The following is a 24,968-nucleotide window of genomic DNA, read 5'->3' as shown; positions in this document are numbered from 1 at the left end:
GTGGGTTTTCCGGGCTGTGTAGCCATGGTCTGGTAGATCTTGTTCCTAATATTTTGCCTGCATCTGTGGCTGACATCTTCAGAGGTATATCACAGAGGGAAGTCTGCTACACACTGTGTCCAGTGACAGACTTCCCTCTGTGATACAGTTCTGAAGATGCCAGCCATAGATGCAGGTGAAACGTTAGGAACAAGATCTACCAGACCATAGCCACAAAGCCTGGAAAACTCACAACAACCAGTTGAATCCAGCTGTGAAAGCCTTAGACAATACAGCAAAAGCATTTGTTATAAAAATGGCTGTTCTGAGGCTCACCCTAAACCATATGCTTCAACCATCTTCTTTTATTGGGGAGATTCTCTGTTCTCTGGCTACTACAATGGGCAGACTGCTGTCTACATTTTGTCCCCTTTTTGCCTTTGGCTTATTACCATTTTGTTAGTTTAAGAATCATCACGTGTCACAGTTCAGCTCTTTCATCTACTCTCTGAAGGAAAGATGGATGCATCTTGTCACTACCCATATTCATGGAAGCACATAAACTAAACATCATCTAGCACACAGCCTACAGCTACTTAGCTGTATTTTGAGCAGAAAGGCAACTACATTATTTTCAAGTATGTTTTTAATCACACAAAGTAAAGAACTACCACTCTTGAGACTTTTTAAATCAGAGAAAGGCAGGCAGATGCAATGAAATAAACAAACACATTGTACCAGTGGTTCTCAAACTGTGGGTCAAAACCCAACAGTTGTGTCTCTCTTGCAGGTCATTGCCAGGCCAGGAGGGAGGAAGAGAAACAGGGTGAGCTCATAATGTACAAAATGGCCATGAAATATAGCCTGTTGTTTGTGAATGCTACATATTCATAAATATGGAACATTGAAACAACATATAAACTTGGGGGGGTTACTTTCTTATATTATTTCATTATTTTCTACTTTTCTCCATCCTGGGGGCCCAATGTTGCTTACCGAATTCTCCCCTGTTCCACTGTATTATCACAGCAACCCTGTGATGTAGGTCAGTGGTGTACCTAAAGTATGGCAGTTATGGCATGTCCCCTGGGTGCTGACTGAAGGTGAGCATCATGCCTGCCTGGCCACCCACCATAGCTGCACCATCTATGCGCCTTACCTCATTCCACCTCAGCCACTGGCAGCAATGCACCTGTCCAATACTGAGCTGCGCTTTGGGGAGAGGCTGCCACCACCCTGAGCCAGCAACAAGGCACACAACTGGTCAGCAAGAAGACTGTCCCAATGGACCAGGTACTAGGAGGCGTACAAACACCGCCAGGCACCAGTTTTCCATAGATAAAGAGCACCAGCACTGATGCTGGGTTTAATTCATTGTTGTTATGGCTGACCCAAGGTTACCCAGCCACCTTCCCTTGCAGAGTAGAGATTTGAACCTTGTTCTCTCAGATCCTGGTCCAATACTTTAACCACTGCTCCATACTGGCTTTGTTTGTAGTGCATCAGCTAAAGCAAAAGTGCTGCATTTTATTGGGGAAAGGGGAAAAGTAATGAGGAGTTACTTTGCAATCAGGTGCTAAATAGCACAGATATACTCTTTTCCACTGAAAGATGTCAGTAGGGTGTATGTTAATCCCGCCGTTTTCCACCAGACCGTTCCAGCTGCGTTCCACCAGAATGCTCCATAGCTTGGATTAACCCGGAGTGCCTTGGCAGGCAGAACAAAGGTAAGGCCACTAAGGACCAAAGCGGGAGCATTCCTAGGGAAACAAGAACCCTCCAGGAAATGGTGGATTAATATACAATTCTACTGTCATCTTTCAGTGGAAAAGAGTATAGCTTTTAATTAGGTTCCACTTACAATTTGAGACCCCTTCATTATATAAGAGATGGATATGTTAATGTTGATAATAAGAGCGATGCTACTTAGTAGGGGTTACATCTGTAAATGTTAAGAGGGTACGTCAAAGCGTATTTAAACGTCAACCATATTTTTTAAAAAAATTAATTTCCATGCTAAATGCCACCTAGTGGCTAATGTTGAGCACTGCTTCCTGGATCATCATGTCTGTTCTTTTGGTTACTTATTGATTCCACATATATCACAGACTCCTGGAAACCCAAGTAGTGATAGAACAGGTTATGAAAGCAGTGTGTTGGCAATCTGAAGAAAGAGAAAAAGAAGGTTCTCCCTTCTCCAGCAGCACTTTTTTTTCTGCACAACCACTTCTTCTCTCTCTTGGTTCCCTCTAGAAATGATGGATTTGTCAGTACAGAATGGTTCAGATGTTAGGGTGAAAGGTTTCTAAGCCATTTCAACTGCCTCTAGTACCTTACCTAAGAATACTGTCTGTTTTGTGAAATGCAAGTAGCAGTAGTGGCACACTTTGCAAACAGCAATCAACAGGCAAAATGATTTTTTGAAATTTGATTGCTGTCTAAGGTAGCCTAATGAATATTTTCATGAGTTTGAAAAGCTTAGATTTTCTCATCCGAATTGTTCAGTAAATAATCCTCCATTGCCTCCTTTGCCTCTTCTTGGATCAACACAGCAGCTGCCACTGGCAGAAATATATGCAATCAGCTGCAGAGCTTTTCATGATGTTTGGCAAAGGGAGCTGACTGTGCAGAAACAGGATAACACAGAGATGCTCCGGCATGCATCATTGCAGCTCAGGTCTTTGCATTCCATTCTCTAGGAGACTGGGCTAAGCTTTAACAGACCACCACAAGCTTAGGTGCTTCATCCTGTCTAGCATCTCACCTGTTGTCTCCTTTAATATCCTTTCTGATGCCTCTTCTCTTCTGGCTTAAAAACGAAGCTTCATTTGCAACACAGGGACAAGCTCCAATCACCCACCTTCTTTAGCTTAGGAAAGTAGGTTTAACATATGCCCTTGCACTTGACAGTGCAATCCTAAACATAGTGTCACACCCTTCCAAATCTTCTGCAGGCACAGAAGGGTATAAGTTTTCTTAGGAAACCTTGTGCTGTCTTGATTAACTCAATGAATGGAACAAGCTTAGTTGTGTCTGAGTTAAGTTGTCTTTACTTCAACAGGATTTAGACTCTGCTATCTTTCACTGGACTGGGGCCGAAATGTATTAATCCTGGTCACCAGAAATGAAAGCCGAAAACATCCCTTAAAGCAAGTGTTTTAGGAGGAACAGGTATATAGAAACAAATAGCTATCAAAAACAACTTATTCCTACACTGTAAAAGTAGCCATAACAGCCATATTGCATCAATGAACTACCATCAACGGCAACTGTGTATATATGATGAAAGTTTTATTAGCCTGCTGAAGAAATCTAGTAGCTCACACTTTCCAGATGCTCTCACATGCTAGGAAATATCCTCATAAAGGCCTGCTCCTGGCGATTTCCTTAATCCCAGAAGAACACACACCACTGTTCTTCCTTTGAACTCCACAAAGTATCCTTTAATCTCTGTTTCTCTTCTCCATGTATTCACATAGAACCAGATTTTCAAAAGAACTTTGTTTCACTTCAGACATCAAAATAAGTCATATTACTTTTTTCAAAGCACAAAGCCAACAGCTTCAAACTGGTTCTCCTGCAGCCAAATTTTCAAAAGTGTTTAGGAGGAGCTGAGAAATTACATTGCGTGTCTGGTTTTTTTCATTATTACTATTATTTGTTTTCAGGCCATCTCATGCATAGGTTTTCAAAAGAGCTGAGTGTCTACAGCTGAGGCAAGAGCTCATAAATCCCTAGGGCTGGATGGGATTCAGTGGGGAAGGAAGATGGATATTGTTAGCTCATCACAACTGCCTAAGGCAAGCCCTTGAAAGATGGGACATATCAATAGGCCTTTTGGCTCCTTCCTTTACAAAATAAAAGCAAAAACAAAAACACATATGATGCCTTAATAGCTCAGAATTCTTTCAGTAGTACTTTTTTCTACTGGGGTTGCAAGCCTCCAGGGAGTGGCTGGAGATCTCCCAGGTGAATTCCCCACAGTCAATTAATCACGAGATGCTCATGCAAAATATCAAGGTTTCAGGAAGAACTCCCCACTGCCTGATCGCCGAACATGGATTCATCCCAGTTCTGGCGCTCCCTCTCCCCCTTATCATGTGTTTTTTAAGAACCTGCATGAAAGTGCACCTTTTAAAAAAACGCGCGCCAAATCCAGATTGGTGGGGAGGATCGGCGTTGGAATCTAGATTTGTTTTTACCACCGTATGGAGTGATGCGGAGCCTTCCAGACAATCAGAGTGTGGCAGGCTGTACACAAAGCACGCACAGCCCCTTTTTTTTTTACATTTGTTTTCATGCTTTCGGGTTGGAGGCTACGTTGAAATGTGGCTGTGTGGAACATGATTTCTGTGCCAACTGTAAACTAAAATTACATTTTTGTGCCAGTGCAGCTGCGTGGTTAAGAGTACCAAAGCCACTTATAAATGTAGTTTAGCGCAAAAAACAGCTACCATCCTATCTACGTATGCATATGGTGACGTAGCTGCGCAAAAAAAAAGTTAAAAAAAATTCCCACCCCAACACAGCACAACAGCCAATCAGGACGAGGAAGAAAGAGCCGCTGAGCAGCTCACACATTTGATCACGCAATTGTGGGGAGTGCTGCACTGTTTGAAAGCATGATAGACATGGATGTCCTCATCACACGCTGCAGTGGGGAGGGTGAAACCATGATGAAAAGGTGCCATTTCTTTTGAAACCTGGTTGTATCTAGATTTAATTTCTCAGTTGGAAAATGGCCCCACTATTAGAACTGATCTTCAGGTATTATTTTCCCTGGAGAAAATTGCCACTTTGAAGGGTGGGATCTATGGCATTATACTCCATTTGAGTCCCTCCCCTCCCCAAACTCTGCCTTTCTCAGGCCCCACGGCCAAAATCTCCTGGTATTTCTCAACCTGAAGCTAGCAACTCTATCTCTTACCCATGTTAAGAAGGCTCATGGAGTAAAATGGTACAAATGCACATTTTTTTAATCGAATGTGCGACAGCTGTCTGGAAAAGCTCCCAAGATCTCCTCAGTTGTATGAACATTTCATCTTAGCTTTTGAGCAGAGGCCAAATGGTACAGAGATAGTTGGATATGTAGATGAGAAAAGTCTCCTAAAAATCATTCACCTCTCCAGGCCATTAAGTGGCGGTTAGCCTAACCTATCTTGTAGAACTATTTGTGTGAGATAAAAATGAGGTGTATCACCTTGATTTCTTAGATGGAAGTTCAAGAACCAGGAGTGAGAAGTATAACCACGATACAATGATTTGTATTTAAGAGGGTTGGATGAAAATGTCATGAAAATTTCTGCTGGCAGAAAAGGCTTTGTTGGCACAAAAGGCAGGAAAGACAATTTACTTACTTTCTCCTCTTCACTGTAGCTATCCATGTATGCTCTTCAAAAGAAGAGTAGAATTAAAATGTGATAGTGTGGAAAACAGCTTGTAACAAATAACTAGAGAGGACGAGCTGTATTGCAGCAAAAACAGAAAATAGATTTGCAGCACCACAAAAACAGATTGCCAGCATTCCAGCCCACTGAAGCTTATGCCACAGTCAACCTGTTAGTCACAAAATTATTTTTTTATTCCAGTTAATGATGACATGAACAAAACTAATCATGGTCCTTCTGTTTATCTCACATCTTACCAGCACTAGTAGGTTTCATGGTATGTTACGTAAAAGAATTCAAGAAGGTATTACTAAGCTGCAAGGCGTTTCACATACTGCCATAAAATTAAAAAAGGTAAAATGATGACACAGTTGATGCCAGCCTTCATCCAAAATCACAGGAGCACATAAGAGTGGAGTCTATTTGAAGCAACAGATATTTCCTGAAAGCTCTTGGCTGGCTTATCATCTCTGTATTTGCACTGCCAATAAACAAGCACAGCCAATAAAAGTAGGTCAGGCCAAGATCCACCCCCCCTCACCCGTTTTGTATTGTGCATGCATATTTTTTTCTATTGTGTAATAATTCTTTCATATCATCTTCCTTTTCTGGTGACAGAGAGACCAAAGCTGGCAGATGGCAACAAACCCTCTCTCCAGCCATTGTTCTCTACACACTGCTGCCAGTTTTGTGGAGGGTATGCGTGTGAATCCAAGTTCAAACAGCATTTTCCTATAAATGGTTTTTATAGTTAATGGCCTAGCAGGCATGACAAACAAAAAACCCCACCATTAAAAAGGATTGAGATTTGAAAAGTGCTCATTCAATGGTTGCCAGATTAAGGGCTTTACCGAAGTGTTTTAGAAGTAAATATGTATTTTTTCATATTTCATGTTCAAATTGAGGTTATATAACATACACATTCATGTAATATTTGCACATAATAGGACACACAAGCTACTTCCATGGTCTTCAGCTGGTAGATCAAAACCCACAAGTAGATCAAGCCCTGATGGTCACATGAACATATGAAGCTGCCTTATACTGGTCCTGATCCATCAGTCAGTATTGTCTACTCAGATGAGCAGTGCTTTCCAGGGCCTCTCATCCTTACACTGGAGATGCTAGGGACTGAAGTTGGGACCTTCTTCGTACCAAACAGATGCTTTACCACTGATCCATGGCTTTCCTGACTGGCCATCATTTCTGCTTATGTTTTCTTGAAGGGAAATGAAAGAACATTCACTCTTGCTTTGTTTTTCTCAAGCAGACATATCCAAGGAAAAAAATTAAAGTAGGTACAGACTGAAATTAAAAGGTGGGTTCTTGATCTCAAAAGACTGTAGATTACTAAGCAGTGTACCTTGTGTATGACTAGTGATTCACAGCTTGTGGATAGTCACAATCACAATTAAATCAGCCAATAGAGCCACTGCCACTAACCCAATGTTATCAGATTTTGGAAACTAAATAGGGTTGGCCGTGTTTAGTACTTGGATAGGAGATCACCAAGGTTGATGAAGAGGCTGGCAATGGTGAACTACCTCTGAATATCTCTTGTTTGCAAACTATAAATCAGCTATGATTTGGCAGAGAGTGAGAGAAAGAGAGAGGTCTTTTTGGCACACATTGATTAAAACATTTCAAGAACATTTTCAAAGCCCCACTTTATCATGATGCAACTTTGTCTACACTCACCTTCCCCAAATGTTTCATGGCCAGCATGAGGGTTTAAAAAATATTTTGCTTATTCATCTAAAACAATGTTTTGTTGCTTCATTGTTTCAATGCTCTGTAGCTCCCTTTAATTAGTGCTTCATAGAGTCACCCAAACAGCCAAAAAATGTTGAATGCAGCAATGTCTAAAGTGCAAAGGAACTAAGATGAAGATTTAACAGGGGTTGGGCAAATGGTCAGCTATTTCCATCTTTTGCATGAGGTCTGTATTTCCAGGAAACTTGCGCTTACTTGTTCTTCAGGCAATGGCTGTTTCAAATGGTGAACTCTCTTGCCCACTTTCCTGAAACATGAGGCATGTGCCATATTTGGAACAGGGATAAGAAGAACCACAGGTGTTATGTCAAAGAGCCACATGTGGCTTCCAGGACAGTGAATGAATGTCAGTGAACTAGGGTTTGAGTCATAGTAACCAAAGGCTCTATGTTAGAGTTACTGCAAAATGACCATACAAAATGGCATGAAATACTTAAGAGGGGTTATGACTAGTGTTCTGTCCCCCAAGTGAATCTGTTTTTGGTGCCCTATACTTGGCTAGGACAAAGTGGGGGAGACACAAGCCAAGTTCAACAGTTCAACAACAGGTTTATTACTTAGGAGAAGTAAGACCCTAACTCTTCCCTTGGGTCTGTCTAATTCAAAGTACTTGCTTGTCTTGAGCAGATTTGAAGCTGCAGATTGTGTATTCTCTTGGTTGCTTTCAAGAAAGTCCACTGTGTCTTGCTTCCTTTTAGTTCTTTCAGTCTTTGTCTTTGTCTGGTTCTAACTGCTGTTAACCTTAACTTGTACTCTGTATATCACCATAGACTACTATGGACCACCATATACACCATGAATATTACAATCTCCAGCTACCCTTGGCACCTCGCTCTGACTGACTGGCTAGAGCTAAAACAGGGAATTGCTGGGTAAAGAAGGAAGACTGCCTCTTGGGAAATGTCTTGAAGGGACAGGGGCTAATTAAAATTCCCTCCCTTAGAAGACTTTAAATGAACTAAACCCATGCTAACTATGGGGAAACTGAAGCTTAATGGGGAAATAACAAACGCCTCTGTGAGGACATGATACCTAGATCTTGTAACAAAATGTTGAGAGAGGGGATTCCTGTTCCATCCACTGGTGAATAAATACCTATCCTGCAGCTGTAGTCCATGCCCCCTTGAGGAAGAAGTTTTAATCCTGAATAAGATATTAGAATCCCATATGTGAATGATAAACCAGCAAGACAAACAGGTTGGATCCCCCCATCCTGTAAACTGACCATTTCTGATTGTTTTGACCTTTCAAGAGCTTGTCTGTGAGAAAAGGCCAGAGGAAGAAAACCTTTAGATCATAGGTGTCAAACTTGCGGCCCTCCAGATGTTATGGACTACAGTTCCCATCATCCCCTGCCCTGATGGGAACTCTGGTCCATAGCATCTGGAGGGCCGCGAGTTTGACACCTGGGCTTTAGATCCTGGGGGAGGGGTGCACATGCTAGAAGGGCAGCATAGTGCCATAAAACTGAACTACAGTGCAACCGCAAAGAAAATTGTTTCCAGTGCTTGGTATTTATATAGGCCTAATTCTCACAAAGAACAGATAAATCAAAAAACCTTCATCTGAACGGTACTGCTATGGCAGATTCCATGTGGGCTAAAACAGCAGTGTGAAAATGGTGTAAAAGGGTTTATAACAGTGTAAAAGAGTTTGCACCATTTTCACACTGCTGGTTTTGGCCCATGCGGAATCCACCTATGACTGCTGGTGGAAACTCACGATTTAATGTTCTTCTGTTCTTCCACTTCGCTCACCAACTTGCACATAGAAACCAGAAGTCAGGGAGTTGTAGCCTAGCCTTTACCTTCATCTATTAGTCTTCTGTGGGCGGGGGGTACACCACCACCAGCCGGGTGAGTTGTGGTGTATCGGTGGGAAATACAGGATGGTTAATCTCTTTCTTGTCTAAAGTGATATGACCCAGACCCATACTTGTCACCCAAAATGTCATGCTAGTTAAAGGGGGGGGGGGGGCAAAATGTTTTGCTTACATGTTTTCTTAATTACTGTTACAAGTAGGGTTGCCATCCCTCAGGGAGATTTCCTGGAATTACATTTTACCTACACACTATGAGTTCAGTTATCCAGGATGGAATCTACTGCATTACATCCCTGGTGAACTCCCTCCTCTCTCCAGGCTCCACCCTCTCAAATCTCCAGGTGTTTTCTACATAGGAGTTGGCAGCCCTACTTTGAAGGCCATGTTGCAATGCCATTATTGTTACAACAAGAACCATGAGGGACCGCAGCTTATCTAGGGCCACTATATGAATTCATGGCTGAGGGGAGTTCTGAAACTGAGACCTTTCTGCTGATGTGGCCCATTTTTAGCTACTGCAGGACACTTGCAGGAACCGTGTTACACAGGAGAGAATCTGGTATTAGGAATCTGAAATAGGATTAAATGTTTCCTTTGCAGATCCCCTTATCATATACTTTGATGTCACAAACTTACTTTGCATTGCATAATCTGGAGATTAAGTTACATGGTAACTGGCTGATTAAAGTTGTTTCCTCCCAAATCCAGAATGAATCAGTTAGCAACCTAGTAAGCTCAATATTGGCCTTCCCAGAGCTTCCTGAATACCATTCTCATAACGCTAGCTGTGGACATTTCAATCAGTTTTAGGATGAGTGCAGGTACTTGAGGGTTTCCTAGCTTACAAGTTGCTCTTGGTGTTGTGAGACTCAGGTTCTCATGTCGGCTATTCAAGTTAAGTCAAGTAAGCCTTTATTGGCATCAGAAAAAGAAAGAAAAGGGTTACATATCAGAAGTAAAAAATGATAATAAGAAGCCAAAATACAATTTGCAACTATAAGCAATTCTCCGAGTCTCTATAATATCTAATAATAAATTTGCAACTAGTGCACAATGTTCAAGAGCCTCGTTATTTAAAAAGAAAAGTATCTTATGGAAGTCCAACAGGCCTGAGCACTTAGCAAATAAATAATTTTTATATTTCATCCTCAGTTGAGTATGTTTCTGGCAGTGGAAAAGAGTGTGTTCCAGAGTTTCTACATAATTCAAACCACAGGAGCAAAATCTCCTATCTTTTACTTTCTGATCATTCCTGCCATACAGGACAGCAGAAGGGATTACATTGAATCTAGCCAGCATAAGCGCTCTCCTAAATCTAGGGTTCCATTCAGTGGAAAGGTAATTGGCTACACAGCCACGTATGGCCAGAATTCATGTCAGCTATTGATTCAGGATGTGGCTTTGAGCAGATTTGTCTCAAGTCCCCATCTGAAATAAGAAGAAGAGTTGGATTTATATCCCCCCTTTCTCTCCTGTAAGGAGACTCAAAGGGGCTTACAAACTCCTTTCCCTTCCACACTCACACAAACACCCTGTTAGGTAGGTGGGGCTGAGAGAGCTCTGAAGAACTGTGACTAGCCCAAAGTCACCCAGCTGGCATGTGTTGGAGTTGCACAAACTAATCTAGTTCACCAGATAAGCCTCCACAGCTCAGTTGGCAGAGTGGGGAATCAAACCCAGTTCTCCAGGTTAGAATGCACCTGCTCTTGACCACTACACCACATTGGAATAAACATGGATCCTCCGGATTAGAGTGCGCCTGCTCTTAACCACTACACCAGTCTGGAATAAACATGGATCCTCCCAATATGTAAGATGAAAGCAGTTCAGATTATAAAGTGTTATATCCATTCAAGGGGAAATATAAATGAGAAGTAGCAGAACATTTGCATACAGGCAAAAATCTAAAGAGCTGCTTGGGCTTATCTGAACTTCTGTCTTGGTAGAATGTTGACAATTGTTCTTCCTTTGAACAGTTGAATCTCTTGCCATAATGTAGGGCTGCCAGCCTCCAGGTAACACCTGGAGATCTCCCTCTATTATTGTTGGTCTCCAGAAGGCCAAGATCAGTTTACCTGGGGAAATGATTGCTTTGGAAGATGGACTCTATGGCATTATATCTTGCTGAAGTCCCTCCCCTCCCCAAACCCCTCGGTACCCAGACTCCACCCCCCAAATCTCCAGGAATTTCTCAACGCTGGACTGGCAATCCTACCATAATGTAAACTTATTATGGAAACCCTCTTCAGTCTCAAAAATCAATTGTCATTCGGCATGGGTTGCTGTTTGGGCCAAACGATCCTAAAGCCCATGGAACTAATTTTGTGATCCCTTGGTCTCTGGCCAAATTACAGACTGGGCTTTTAAAAAATCCATAGAGCACACATGATGGGTGAGGTTGCCATGATCTGCCCCTCTGCAGAGTTTGAAATATCTTTTCCTTCAAGGGTCTTAATCTTGTTCACTTTCCTGACATTTTGCTTCCTGTTTCCTAGACAGACTGTGTGCTCCACCAAAAAACCCCCAAAACACCTCATATAACTATGTGTTCAACAAATTTGAGAATTTCAGGGAATCTATGAAAGTTCAGAGTTTGGGATGATTTGTCACTAGAATTTGACAAGGATGAAATCTATTTGCCCAGTAATCAGTACATGGTAAAAATGACTAGGGATGTGCAGTCGGATACTGATAGATCAAAACATGAACTATCAAAATCCTGTTTCATTTACATTATTGTTGTAAATGTTTCACTTTAAAAAATCCATTGTCATTAATTAAGGTGACCAGATGGTCACCTTTGTGATCTGGGACGGGGGAGGTGGCTGCGCTCGCGTGCGCAGCCGCAGGAGCACACTGCCTTCTGGGGCTTGCCAGGAAACGGCAAGCCCCAGAAGGTAGTGCATGGGGCTGCAGGAGCTCACGGCCTTCTGGGGCTTGCCGTTTGCCACCCTGTCACAGGGCCCTGTCACTTGCGCCCCAGAAGGCAGTGCGGCAGCCTCCCCAAAATCAGGACAATTTGAAGAACCCGCGGGACGCGGGACAAATTGTTTAAAGCCAAAAGCGGGACGTCTGGTCAGCCTACATTAATATACAAGTATCTTCAGATCTAGTCATTCTTCTGGTGCCTGGCTATCTAGGGTAGACTTCAAGAAGTTCAGATGGAGCAGCAGTTGAGGAGATGGAGACAGGGTTGATCCAAGGGCTTTCAAAGCCACAGGTCAGTCATTAGTGATGCCTGCTATTGGGAGTACAGGCCCCTTCACCTTGGTGCTTGTGGACCTGCTGCATCTTGGACTTTTCTTCCCTCCCTCTTTTGTGAGGACAGGACAGGAGAAGACCAAGCTTCTATACCCCAAGCGAAGCAGAAGGAAAAGAGCATGGGGGGAGGGGCTGGGGGGCTAGTGTCCACCTGCCCTTTCTTTCTTCCTCCTTCCAGAGAAAAGGTTGAGTGAGTAGGCGACCAGGCAGCGGCATAGGACTGAGGCCACTTCTCAGAGGAACTGTTTGCTCCAGTATGTATCTTTTGGTGCCCCTGGAACCGCTGCCCTATGGCAGCATAGGCAGTTAGTTGTCTCTAGATAGAGTAACTAAGGAGATATTTAAGTATTTTTTCATGCCACTTTTCTGCCAGAAATATCCATAAGGCATCTAGAAATAAAACCAAAGGTCTGCAATGATAGATTTCAATTAAAACAACATTAATTTAAAATATTTAACAGTAAGAGGTCAAGTACTGTAAAACAACATATATTTTCCTGTTATCAAAAGTATTCTAGAACAGATATGCCTTTAACTGTTCACATGTTACACAGTACACTATGTACAGCCTGCATTCACATGGGCACAACTGTTTGTAAGAAAGTGGCAGTGTATGTTCATTTTACAAATGAAAGTAGGGATCAGTATCTGCATGAATGTGGAATTTAAATAATATGTTTGTATGTGGAATTTAAACCAACATATATGGAATTTAAATCATCAGTGGCACATGCATTGAAAGTAACAAGAAGAAATCTTGCTGTGCTTTGTAAGTCATTGGCTACAGGGTAGAACAGAAGTTCCCCAGTGCTTTCAAAAAAATAATTTAAACCACTGCAACACTGTGCCTCCCAAACCTGACTTTACTAGGTAGGTACCTTCTAGTAGCGGCATTTTCAAGTTAGTATGGTTGTGCAAATCTGTTTCCAGCAGAGAGGCATGTACTACTAGGTGTGTCTTTCCAATGTTGTTTATACAAATGAAGTTGCTAGGACATTGGCTTGGGGAGGGCTGAGTCAGTGACCCTTGTTTGCTTGCCATTTTATTCTCTGCTAGGCACAGGGGATAATGTTTTTGTTTGTGCATGCTGGCAACCAGGCAGGCAGTGATGCAGTCTTGGAGTGAAGAGGTCAAATTCTACAGGTACCTTCCCCATGGCTACCAAGCAGCATCTGTCCTGCACTAATATTTGTGCACTGTGATTAGTGACAAGAGAGAGTGTGTGTGTGATTTCCTTCCTTCCTTCCTTCCTTCCTTCCTTCCTTCCTTCCTTCCTTCCTTCCTTCCTTCCTTCCTTCCTTCCTTCCTTCCCCGCCTTTCCCCCTAACAGGGATCCAAAATTGCTTACATTTTTTCCTCAAAGCAGACAAGAAGCAAGAAATCTGGGCTGAGGATCCAAGACCTTTCCAACTTTTCTTAAAAGTAGCCATGAGTAAGACTAGTTTGTGATAGTTTATTATGTAAATTTCCTGATAAAATCTTTCCTCGACCAGCTACTATTATTCCTAGATGGGGATGGGTGGTGGGTGGGAACTGGGAATCTCGTTTTAGTCAAGGGCCACTCTAGGCTGACCCTCATACATCTACAGGAGTCTTCCCTTTCACATAAAAATACCTTGGTAGCAGGTTAGGGAAATCAATTTTTAAGCAACACAGAGCACACAGGGCCTTGGGATACACAAAGAAACGTTTAGGTAAAGGGCTCAGTAGAATAGCATCTGTTTTGCATTACAAGATTGCTCGCTGCAACCAGTGAAAATGAAAACTTAAACAACTAAAGCAAAAAATCTTAAATTAACTTAATGAAACTAAATCAACTGTTTTAAAATGCAAATGAACCACAGTTTTTAAAATGTCCATTTTCCTTCAACTATTTATGTGTTTGTTTCATTGATAGCCTCTCTTTTGCACTGAGATTCAAGGAGAAATGTGTTGTTTTTTTAAAAAAATTGATCAAATAGCATAAGACATCAATAAACAACAGGACTAGAATTACAGAACTGGAAAACAACACAAACAAATAAATAAACAAAAACTAGTCTAAGGCATAAAATACCATAATACTTGAACTTGGTTACAAAGCCAGAAGACAATGCAACAAAAGCAAGCTGACTTTTAGACTGTAGTTATTGTTGAAAACCCCACTGAATCAAATTTCACCTCCTGAATAAAAACAATTAGCATGGCTTCCTTGACAATTTAGGATCTTGTGAACGTTGCTGCATGGAGTAAGGGGAAAAGTCACATCATTCTGTAAATATTTCTAATTGGGTTGAGAAAGACATAAGTCTATTATGGAGTAGTGGTCGGCCCCCTGGTGACCATACTTTCCTTCCAGGGCAGACTTTTTTTTGTTGCAGATGCATTTTCTCCCCTCCAAACTCACCACACTGCAAATCCCAAAAGCTCTGCAGTTTCAACGAGTGGTGAAAGAGTAAAGTTTTCCCTGCCTACACTGGGAAAGCGCAGCAGTCCAGTGGCCATCCCCCTGCCCTGGGAGGAGCAGTTCCATCCACTCCTCTGCAGGCACTTCTGAAAGAGTTGTCAATGGAGTGTCTTTTTTGCTTGTGTTCCATCACAACTGCAATGGAACATTAAAATGATTTTAAAAATTTAAAAGCCGAGAAAAAAATATCAACCACTGTGGTGACCTTAAGTGACCTGAAAGTGGGGAGCGGGATGGTGCATTAACATGAACTAAGCAGCATGGACTCCTGTGTAACCAGAGGAAAATGGAGAGTCTCCACTGCAGATCAGGCATCTTCAGAGCAAGCAGGGCATCCATAATGAGCAAGTCTCATAAGTGAATCACATCCAATGCCATTCACCCTCCCCAATCAAACTCATATAAAAATGTCCAAATGAAGTCAATCCTGGTTATTTCTGGAAAGAAAAGCTTGTACAATGTTCTTTGCCTTCTAGTTCCTCAGATTCAGTGTGGAGGTTTACTTCCTCACTGGAACAAGTCTTTCATGTGTGTCAGTACAACAGCCATTCCTTCTTCAAATGGAATTCTAGAACATATTTTTCTGAAGAGAGGGCTGGTAGTCCTGATTGAAGATTTCAGCACCTCACCAATCTACTAGTTCTACAACTTTTTAAAGTGGAAGCCATGATGGTTAAAATGGAGAAAAAATTGACATGAATGCAGTACAGATGAGGTCCAAATGTTCAACATATAGTGAAAGTGATGCATTTGGGGAATCTGTCTAGCTCAGGGGTAGGGAACCTTTAACACTCAAAGAGCCATTTGGACCCGTTTTCCACGGGAAAAGAAAACACTTGGAGCCGCAAATAATTTTTTACATTTAAAATAAAGATAACACTATATGTATAGGGTTTTTTTTTACCTTTTACTCCGCTCATTCTGAGAAGCGCATATATGCGCCCGCCCTGCTGCCTGCAGGGTGGACAAGGATGAAGCCGGCGGCTCAGCCTTGCCGGCCGCCGGGAAAGCTCCCGCCCTGCTCCAATGGGGCAGGCAAGAGGGGAAGACCGCGGCGCAGCCCAGCCGACCTTTAGCAAGGCAGTTGGAAAGGCCCACCCTGCCTGGTACCTGCAGGAGGCGAGAGCAAGAGATCAGGCTGGCTGGCGGCTCGGCTCGTGGAGCCACAATGCAAGGGCAGAAGAGCCGCATGCGGCTCTCGAGCCGCAGGTTCCCTACCCCTGGTCTAGCTTCTACCCAACTGCAGTTTGGTTTACAATATTTGGAGATTTTTCTATTGTATGACATAATTAGTTTAGCTTGAAAACTATTAATGCACAATATTTGTGGAATAGTACAATATTGGAATCCTGTGAAATACAAATATGCTGTAATTGATGAGTTTACTTAATATATGTGCATACTTAGAAGAACATAACTTATTTGTACAGGTCCTTTCTTGCATTTATATCATTGCATGTAACTGATGAGAGCCACTGTGGTGTAGTGGTTAAGAGTGGCAGATCCTAATCTGATTGATTCCCCACTCCTCCACATGAAGCCTGCTGGGTGACCTTGGTCCAGTCACACTTTCCTCTGAATATCTCTTTCCTTGAAAACCTTATGGGATCACCGTAAGTCAGCTGTGACTTGAAGGGACTTTCCATCACCATGTCACTGGGACATGGTAGACTCATGTAATCAAGGTCTCAGTGTTTCCCACTGAACTAACATGAAAGTCCCATTGAATTAAAGCCCCATTGATATCTAACAGCCAGATGCAGAACTGAAGATGAGCAAGTAAAGTCAGATATAAGTATTGCCAAAAAAAGAGAGAGAAGTACTTCTGGGGTGGGCAGGGAATGCACTGTGTACCTACTGCCAGTGTGGTGTAGCCAGCGTGGTGTAGTGGTTAAGAGCAGGAGCTCTCTAATCTGGAGAACCGGGTTTGATTTCCCGCTCTGCCACTTGAGCTATGGAGGCTTATCTGGTGAACCAGATTAGCTTGTGCACTCCAACACATGCCAGCTGGGTGACCTTAGGCTAGTCAAAGTTCTTCGGAGCTCTCTCAGCCCCACCTACCTCACAGGGTGTTTGTTGTGGGGGGTGGGGGGAAGGAGATTGTAAACCCCTTTGAGTCTCCTTACAGGAGAAAAAGGGGGGATATAAATCCAAACTCTTCTTCTTCTACTGCTAGCAAGGACAGTGGTGGAAGTGCCTGATGGGATGTCATTGCTCAGGATGGTTTAAAACCCCTGGCCTCTGCCCTGGAAAAGCAGTCCTACTTCTTCAAACAACCTATTTAAGGGCAGGCTGCAGTTATTCAGTGATGAAACAAAGGTATTCTGCACATGCTCAAAGTGTTTTTGTTTTTTTTTGCATTTTATTTTCTAATTCTATTACAGGCTAGCTCCCTCCCACATACAACTACTGTTGCAAATGTAAAATAAGCCCAGGGAAGGAAACCATTTTCTCTGTGGAGTGGAAGCTCAAATACTGAAGATACTTAATAATAAACTGATACTGACGTGAACAGTCCAGGCTAGACTGATCTTATCAGAGCTCAGAAGCTAAGCAGGATGGCTAGTATTTGCAAAGGAAGCCACCTAGGAAGTCCAGAGTCACTATGCAGAGGCAGGCAATGGCAAACCACATCTTTTTGTCTCTTGCCTGAAAAACCCTATGGGGGTTGCCACATGTTAACTGTGATGACAAGCTTTTTCTACCATCACCACCACCGGTACATTGTATTCAGACTTAACACAGGGTCATAAACTATTATGGGCAGGGATAGTGCTAAACTGGCATACTGACAGGGGAAAAGATGGTGTTCCAACACCAGATTTGTTTTTAACTGTGACTGTTTCCAAGGGGCTGGTATTTCAGGTAAATATATTGATTCATCACACATCTATCTATCCATCCAATTGTTATCTCCCAAGGAAGTCAGGGCAACAAGATGTACTGCTAGTTGCATGTGAGAAACGTGAGTGTTTTAGATGATTCCCTTACTCTTTAGGCCAAGGCTGCTTTCTGTATACTGGCTGCATTGTAAAATCAAATGTAGAATGCATAGTTTGTAATCAATGGTTCTCTCTGTGGAAACTGCTAAGATGTATACAACATTCTCTTACTGTTTGCTATATACCCTCTAAGTAATCTGCTCCAGCACAGGAAATCACAGCAAAACTAGCAAGACAATTTTAAATCCTAACCAGCATGGAATCTAAAAGCTAATCTTCCTTAAGTCATTAAAACAGAATCCCTTTATTTATTTTATTGGTCTCCAGCTGCTTCCTAAGCCAAATGGCTCTATCTTTCTTTTTTCTTAAAGACCCTGTTCTTCCTTCCAATTCACTTCATTCTCCTTAACTCCTTCTGTGCCCATCTCAGCCTTTCCCAGGTGTCTTCTTTCTGTTCCTGTTGGTGTCAATCCAGCTCAAACTAATTGATTTATCCACAGCTTTATGTTTTTTCTCTCTCTCCTTACCCACCCCATTCCCCTCTCTCCACCACATAAACAGCTAAAGAAAGTTCCTTGGGAGAGGCTGAGCTGCAGCCAGGCTCAGATCCTTCTGGAATGGATGGTAGCTACCTCAGCGTGAAAGAAACTGGTGTGAAGGTGCCCCAAGAAAGAGTGAGCAACGACCTTCCCAGCCCAATGGACAAGACAGATTCAGAAAGCAACAAAGGCAAGAAAAGGCGGAATCGCACCACCTTCACCAGCTACCAGCTGGAAGAACTGGAAAAAGTCTTTCAGAAGACCCACTACCCAGATGTCTATGCCAGAGAACAGTTAGCCATGAGGACAGATCTCACAGAGGCCAGAGTACAGGTAAGGGAAAAGGCTCTTGAAATTGTGCTCCAGGCAGAGGCGTACCAGCCTAGGGATATGGGGATACCAATGTCCCCGGGCACATGCCTTTCAGTCAGGTGGGGGTACCCCCCATCTGACTGAAAGGCCGGGGTCGGTGCCCCGCCCCTGGCCTCCAGGGATGAGGGGGAACTCTGCTCCGCGCCCCCTGTCATGCCTCCCATTCCCCTCCCCTCCCCTCCCTTAAGTACATTGAAAGTGGATTGAAAATGCATTATTCTACATGTGCGGAAGGGGCCTATATGCTGAGGTATATATGCATCTGCTCCTTAAGAGGCAGGAAAACATCTTCTTCTACTTCTTCTTCTGAACTGCAGGAATCTTAACTGTCATCTCTGTCTAGTTTGGATTCACTCTTGTCCTTTATGCCATCTAATCACTTCAACACACTGGTTTAGTACAAAGGGCACTAATCCTGTATTGGAGGGGGGAAATAAATAGAGATTGGTTTCTGCTGCTAACAAGTCCATCCTCTGGATGATCCTTCTCATGTACACATTAAGCAAAGTTAGTAAGAAAATAGAAGGAAAATTGGGGTAAATCACTGTCAAAAATCCATTCATCTCTTCAGTAGCATCCCAAAAGAAATAACCAATGTAACTTCACAGAACCTGGTACCTACTTTTAAGCAATTCAGGGTATTGTTTCCCCTATATTTCTTCTCATGAAGAATCGAAGCCACTGGGATGGCAAAATCAAATCCTGGCCATAATTTAGGCACAAAGCTAAATTGACAGAGATCTCAAGAAAAGTCATATCATCCAAAAGTACCTTATTTTCAAGTTATTTCTAAATTTTCTGAGTTCACACTTCAGTAGAAAGGAACCTGAGTGGAAGCCAGGGACCTGGAGAACAGCTCAGTTAGGTACCAATTGTAATACTCTAGCTATATATATATATTTAAAGTTGATGGAAGCTTTCAATTGTGTGTGTGTGTGGGGGGGGCGGGATTCTTGTAACTTGACCTCTTGTCTATCCCTCTCTTTCTGATCTCAAACATCTTCCGTAAAAGAGGCCCTTCACAAAGCAAAAACCTTCCTCATTATCAAAGAGGAGGAATCATGGCTGCCAACATGCCTCAGAATTGCTCCCACAATTCGATTACCACAATACCTTACTTCACTGTGTTTCAGTGTAGCAGTTAGGTGGATGCAAGTGATGGATGGAGGATGGAGGTAGAGGCCTACCTCCAGACCTCAGTATCAGTTCTGGGATACAGTAGGAGAAGCCTAGGAAGACATAGGCTCAAATCCCCACTCAGCCTTAAGGTTTGCTTCGTGACCTTGGCCTACTCAACCTCTCTCCTTTCCAAATCCATCCAAAGAGTTGTAATGAGATTAAAAGGGGGTAGAGACAGTGGGTACTTGGCCACTTTAATTTAAGGAGAAATCTCCTGGTTGACGGTTGGCAGCCAGCAGCAAGCCAAGCCAAACCTCAGTGGTGCTGGGAGTGCTGTAGTGGCCACTGAGCTCTGCCCTGGCCAGTAACAGTAAACACAGACATAGGCTCAACTGTTGCCTCCTTCTGCTCTGTCACTGGTGTCATTTAACCAAGCTATCTCTAGGGATGCAGCCATGCTGTAATCACTCTGCTGCTGCCATAGAAAGAAACCACATAAAGAATATTGTAGGAAGTGACATGGTAATGGTTGTGCCACAGCAACTCCTGTGCCAATGGTGATGAAGAATGAGCTATGATTATTAGCCATAGTTATAGTAATTTTGCAGTATATATGCTCTAGAGAAGGCCTGGCTTTCCCCCCCTTGTAGTTGGAAGCTCTGTTACACCCAGTGGCAGTCTGCCCCTCCCTCAGGACTGCTGTTTTAGTAGGCAAGTGAGGAATAAGGAGAAATGTAAATTGCAGGTGCAACTATATTTGCTAACCAATCAGAGGGCTAAGCAGAAAAAGATCTGAGGCCTGAGGCATTTGAGAAAAGTTTGTCTAGATCAGGGGTAGGGAACCTGCGGCTCTCCAGATGTTCAGGAACTACAATTCCCATCAGCCTCTGTCAGCATGGCCAATTGGCCATGCTGGTAGGGGCTGATGGGAATTGTAGTTCCTGAACATCTGGAGAGCCGCAGGTTCCCTACCCCTGGTCTAGATGTATTCTGGAGACATGAACCTGACTCACTGATAGTATATGATTATAAGGGCTGCTTCACACATTTTTAGGTGCATACCTAGAATTTCTTTCCACGTATATGTATAAAAATGTGTGAATGAGATCAATGGGTACGCTTACCAGAGAACAAGGATTGCATGCAATAACTCCCTGTTGAGTACACAGTAAGCTTCAAACCAGTGGTGTAGGGGGGCAAAAGTGATGCCTGCACCCCCGCCCCGCTTACCTAACTTTAGCTGGCTGCAAAAAGCAGCTTGGTGGGAACTACATTTCCCAGGAGACCTTGCCCCCCCTGGGGGGGCTCACAAGGTCTTGTGGGAAGTGTAGTTCCCACCCGGCTGCTTTTTCAGCTGACTGCTTTTTGCAGTCTATTAAGCTCAGATAGATGGGGGGTGCAAGAGGGCAGGGGGCAGGGCAGGGCGCCACGGGCACGGGGTGGCATGCGCCAGAGGCGTAGCTGGGCCAGAGTGCACCCAGTGCGCACTCTGGCTTACCCCCCCCCCCCCGCCAACACACACACACACTTACTTTAGGAAACCGAGCAGGCTGGAGAACAGGCCTGCCTGTTCTGGTGGGAACTACATTTCCCAGGGTCTCCCACCAGGTCCTATGCAGCCTGGAAGGCGACAGGCAGGCCTGTTCTGCCTGCTCGGTTTCCTAAAGTAAGTGGGGGTGGGGGAGAGCGCCATGGGGGGAATCACACCCGCCTCCCGGGACACCCCCCCCCCCCCACACACACACTTACTTTAGCAACCTGAGCAGGCTGGAGAACAGGCCTGCCTGTGTGGGAACTACATTTCCCAGGAGACCCAGGGAAATGTAGTTCCCCTGGGGGAGCTGAGCAGGCCTGTTCTCCAGCCACTACTCAGGAGTTATAAAGTAAATATTAAGGAAGGCCGTGGGGGAAGAGGGAGAGGAGGGAATTTTCCACCCAAAGCCACATGCCCGGTGCGTGGCGCACCCCGTGCCCCCTGGTTGCTTTGCGACTGGCACGCACATGTCGTAATGAGGCCCAGCCACGCCCCTCCTCCTTCCCTGAAGTGTGGGGGCAATTTTTCTGCCCCCCATGTGACTCCCATGGGGACAACCGGACATTTGTTCCCGGATGTCCCCATTGAAGCTATGCCACTGCTTCAAACCCAGATTTGCTGCCATCCAACATGAGGAATGGACCCGCTATGACCTGAACACTTATGTCAGAATAGCAAATTACCAAGCATTGTGCTCTCCTTTTCTGTCAGCCAAAGAGGGTACCCAACATACACATCCATCAACTCTGCTCAGAATCGTTGAGGATTTTTCTGCATCTACCTGGAAGAAAGTTACAGCTTCTCTCCTCTATATGAATGCAGGGCTGGTCAGAGATGCTTTGGAATGGTTCTCTTTGCGAATTTGTTGCTTAGTTTGCTGGTTGCCTCCTTGCACTGTTGTTATGCCAACAAATCTTCATCTATCCCCAAAGCACCTACCTGCTAATGAAAATCTTTTCCAGTGATTATCCTGGAATGTGCCAAGTTCTTGAGAGCAAGGTGGAAATGTCAAACATTGCTGTAGTAAAATCACAGCCTGGGTGGAAAAAAATATATTTTTTTATTTCATAAAGCAATGTAAGAAATAATATATCTTGATCCCTTTTCTCTCATAAAACCCTGGGAGGCTAGTGGAAGAAGCAGAAAGGCTGAACTAAGCCTGCAGGAAATTAAACATGAAATGAAAACAAGCTCAAGTTATTCAACTCTCTCATCCCAGGCTCCAATTTCCCATTCCAGGCCACTGATAAAATGGTGTCCAGTTTCAGTGCTTAAAGATGAATTCTGGCTGTGTTCCTACAGTGGAGAGATGGGTTTATGGCCCTCTGAAAAAAAGGGTGGGGAGTCAAGAGAAAGGCCAAAGATGGGGGTGTGGATATTGTGTGACAGGGCATGGCAGTCTCCGGAAGAGACGGAGACAGTGATCCTGAGAAAGAGAGAGCCAAATGAAGCAAGACGGTGTGAGAACAAGATTGGTAGATGAGAGAGAAAACGGCAGGAGTAGTCTGGAAGAGGCCCAGACAGATGGCTGGTAAGAAGGACACAGCTGCTGTTTCATATCTCCTAGAACTCTGTTGTGAGGATGGAGATCTGTAATGTAATCAAATGGTCTGTATTCATAGGGCTAGGCTGGCCAGTAGGCCATCCGCCTCAGGTGGCAGGGTTCAGCGTGGTATTAAAGAGCAGGACAATGACAGTTACATCGTGTATAATTGGGGAGCCACTATTTCCTGTCATGCACCTGACATGCACATGAAGGCATCTGCATGCATCACACTTGGCATTTGATTATAGCTGCTGCATCTTGTTTTATTTTGTTGTGTTATTCACCATCAGGAATTCTGATGTGCCAGCTGCCAGTCACATGGCCACCTTGGCCCATGACTCTTTGATTGAACTATGTAATTGCTACATTAAGAAGAAGAATGGACCTGATCTTCTAAACATGTAATTTGCCATAAGTGCTGGAGCTGTGCATAAGTAGGCAGGAGTCAGATTGGAGACCCAGGCAGTTGGGTTTGGGGAGGTTGCTTGTTTAGGGATGAACCACAGGTTCCAACTGACAATTATCAATTCAAGTCCAGATAATGGAAGTTAGGAAGGATTAATTGATTGTGGAAGCAAAATATGATTTTCTAAAAGGGGTTCCTCTGTGCCAAATTATTCCTATCTCTGTGTGTGAATTAGGTGGAGAAGGGATCAGTGGTAGAGAATCAGTTTTACATGTAGAAGGCCCTAGGTTCTAATCCATAGCATCTCCAGTTAAAATAATTGGGTAGTAGTAGGATCATGTAAAAGACTTCTTAAGTATCGGAGAGCTGCTGTCAGTCAAAGTAGACAGTACTGACCTTCATAGGCCAATAGTCCAACATTATAAGTCCAACAGCTTCATGTGTAAATGTCCCACATGATTTAATTGTGATTCTTCTCATTAAGCAGATTGTTATCAATACAGCCTTTTATAAACAACTGTCCCATTTATCTAAATGTGCAAAGGTGAACATACATGGTACACATGATATAACTAGCTTGCTGAAAAAGGCTTCTGTGATGGATCCCCACAAGTTCTTTAACTCTTCAGGCAGGGTTCAGTACTTCGTTTTTTCAGCACAGAGTTAATAATGCTTATTCAGTTTCAGTTCTCAGTTACAGTTCAGCTTAGATGAAATATAGCTGTTTCTTAGATGGTATAGTTCCTTAAACTTAAGATGTTCTTACGAATGGCTTGTTCACACACATACAAGGTTCTGACAAGCTTAGTATGTATTGTCAGGACCCTCACTCAGCCCTCACAGAAAACCCTCAACTAAAACATAGAACACTCTACTGAGGAAACACAAAGCAAAACTAGCCCAGACTAACTGGTACCCATGAATTCTTCCCTCACCAGAAAATATATATATGGCCCTTCAGCTTGACCTCTCAATAAACCCCTCTTCCAGTTATCTCAATCTCACACACACAGCTAGCAGAGTGATTAGTAGAACCAGTCACACACTTTGACTGAACTACTTCCCATAGAGATGTTAGGCTTTAAAACTCAGTTAAGGCACAGTAGCTGTTAATACCAGGTATGTTAAAGACCAAAAACCTCTCAAATTGTTCTGTCAGGAAGTTAATCTCCTCCTCTCTGCATCATCTAGCTATCATGCCCATTAGAGTGCAGGATGCCACTGCCAACCAGGTGGTCTCTCCTGTTCTTAGGCCTGTAAGCCTCACTCTGAATGTTAAACACTATTTAACACTAAGTGCAGACAGACCTGCACTTTTAAAATTAGCTTTTCTTCTGTAGTCCATCACAGCTTCCTTATTTGACTTTTCCCCTTCATCATACACAATTGGGACAGCACAGTATCATAGGTCTCTATGAAACTACTAGCTGGAGGGCACCTACTGGTGTTAACATGTTTTATCAGGGTCTAGTGCATGTGAACTTGCTTTGCGCATCAGGCCTGCTAAGCTAAGAAGTCTGTGGGGAGGGCAGGGGCGTAACGCCAAGGGGATGGGGGTGTGTGATGCATTGGGCATGTGCCAGTGAGGGGCATGGCGGAAGCGTTCCAGGACATGGTGGGGGCGTGGTGGGGACACAGGGCGCATGCGTGTCCCGGGTGTAGTTCCCTCTCACTCCAGCCCTGGGGAAAGGCTTCATTACTGAATCTATCCTAATTGGGCCTGGGCAAATTAGCAGATATGGATTAGGCAGTGTTGTACCTGAACTGGATGTGGCACTGATGCAGGCCTCTTTTGCAAAAGGAGGTTCAGAGGCCAGCCTCTGGCCCTAGCATGTACCATAT

At 43.6% G+C, this 24,968-nt stretch overlaps 1 protein-coding gene across 1 annotated transcript in view; it reads left to right on the top strand.

Moving 5' to 3' along the window:
* Positions 1-24,968, top strand: part of ALX4 (ALX homeobox 4) — a 76,470-nt gene that overhangs the window by 27,427 nt on the left and 24,075 nt on the right. The window contains exon 2 of the mRNA XM_048486310.1: positions 18,172-18,482. Coding sequence (XP_048342267.1) covers positions 18,172-18,482 — 311 coding nt within the window. The remainder of the gene's footprint in view (positions 1-18,171; positions 18,483-24,968) is intronic.

This window comes from Sphaerodactylus townsendi, linkage group LG02 (assembly GCF_021028975.2).
Source record: "Sphaerodactylus townsendi isolate TG3544 linkage group LG02, MPM_Stown_v2.3, whole genome shotgun sequence".
NCBI classification, from domain to species: Eukaryota; Metazoa; Chordata; class Lepidosauria; order Squamata; family Sphaerodactylidae; genus Sphaerodactylus; species Sphaerodactylus townsendi.
The sequence above is the reverse complement of the archived record's forward strand: the minus strand, read 5'-3'. Positions and strand labels throughout refer to the sequence as shown.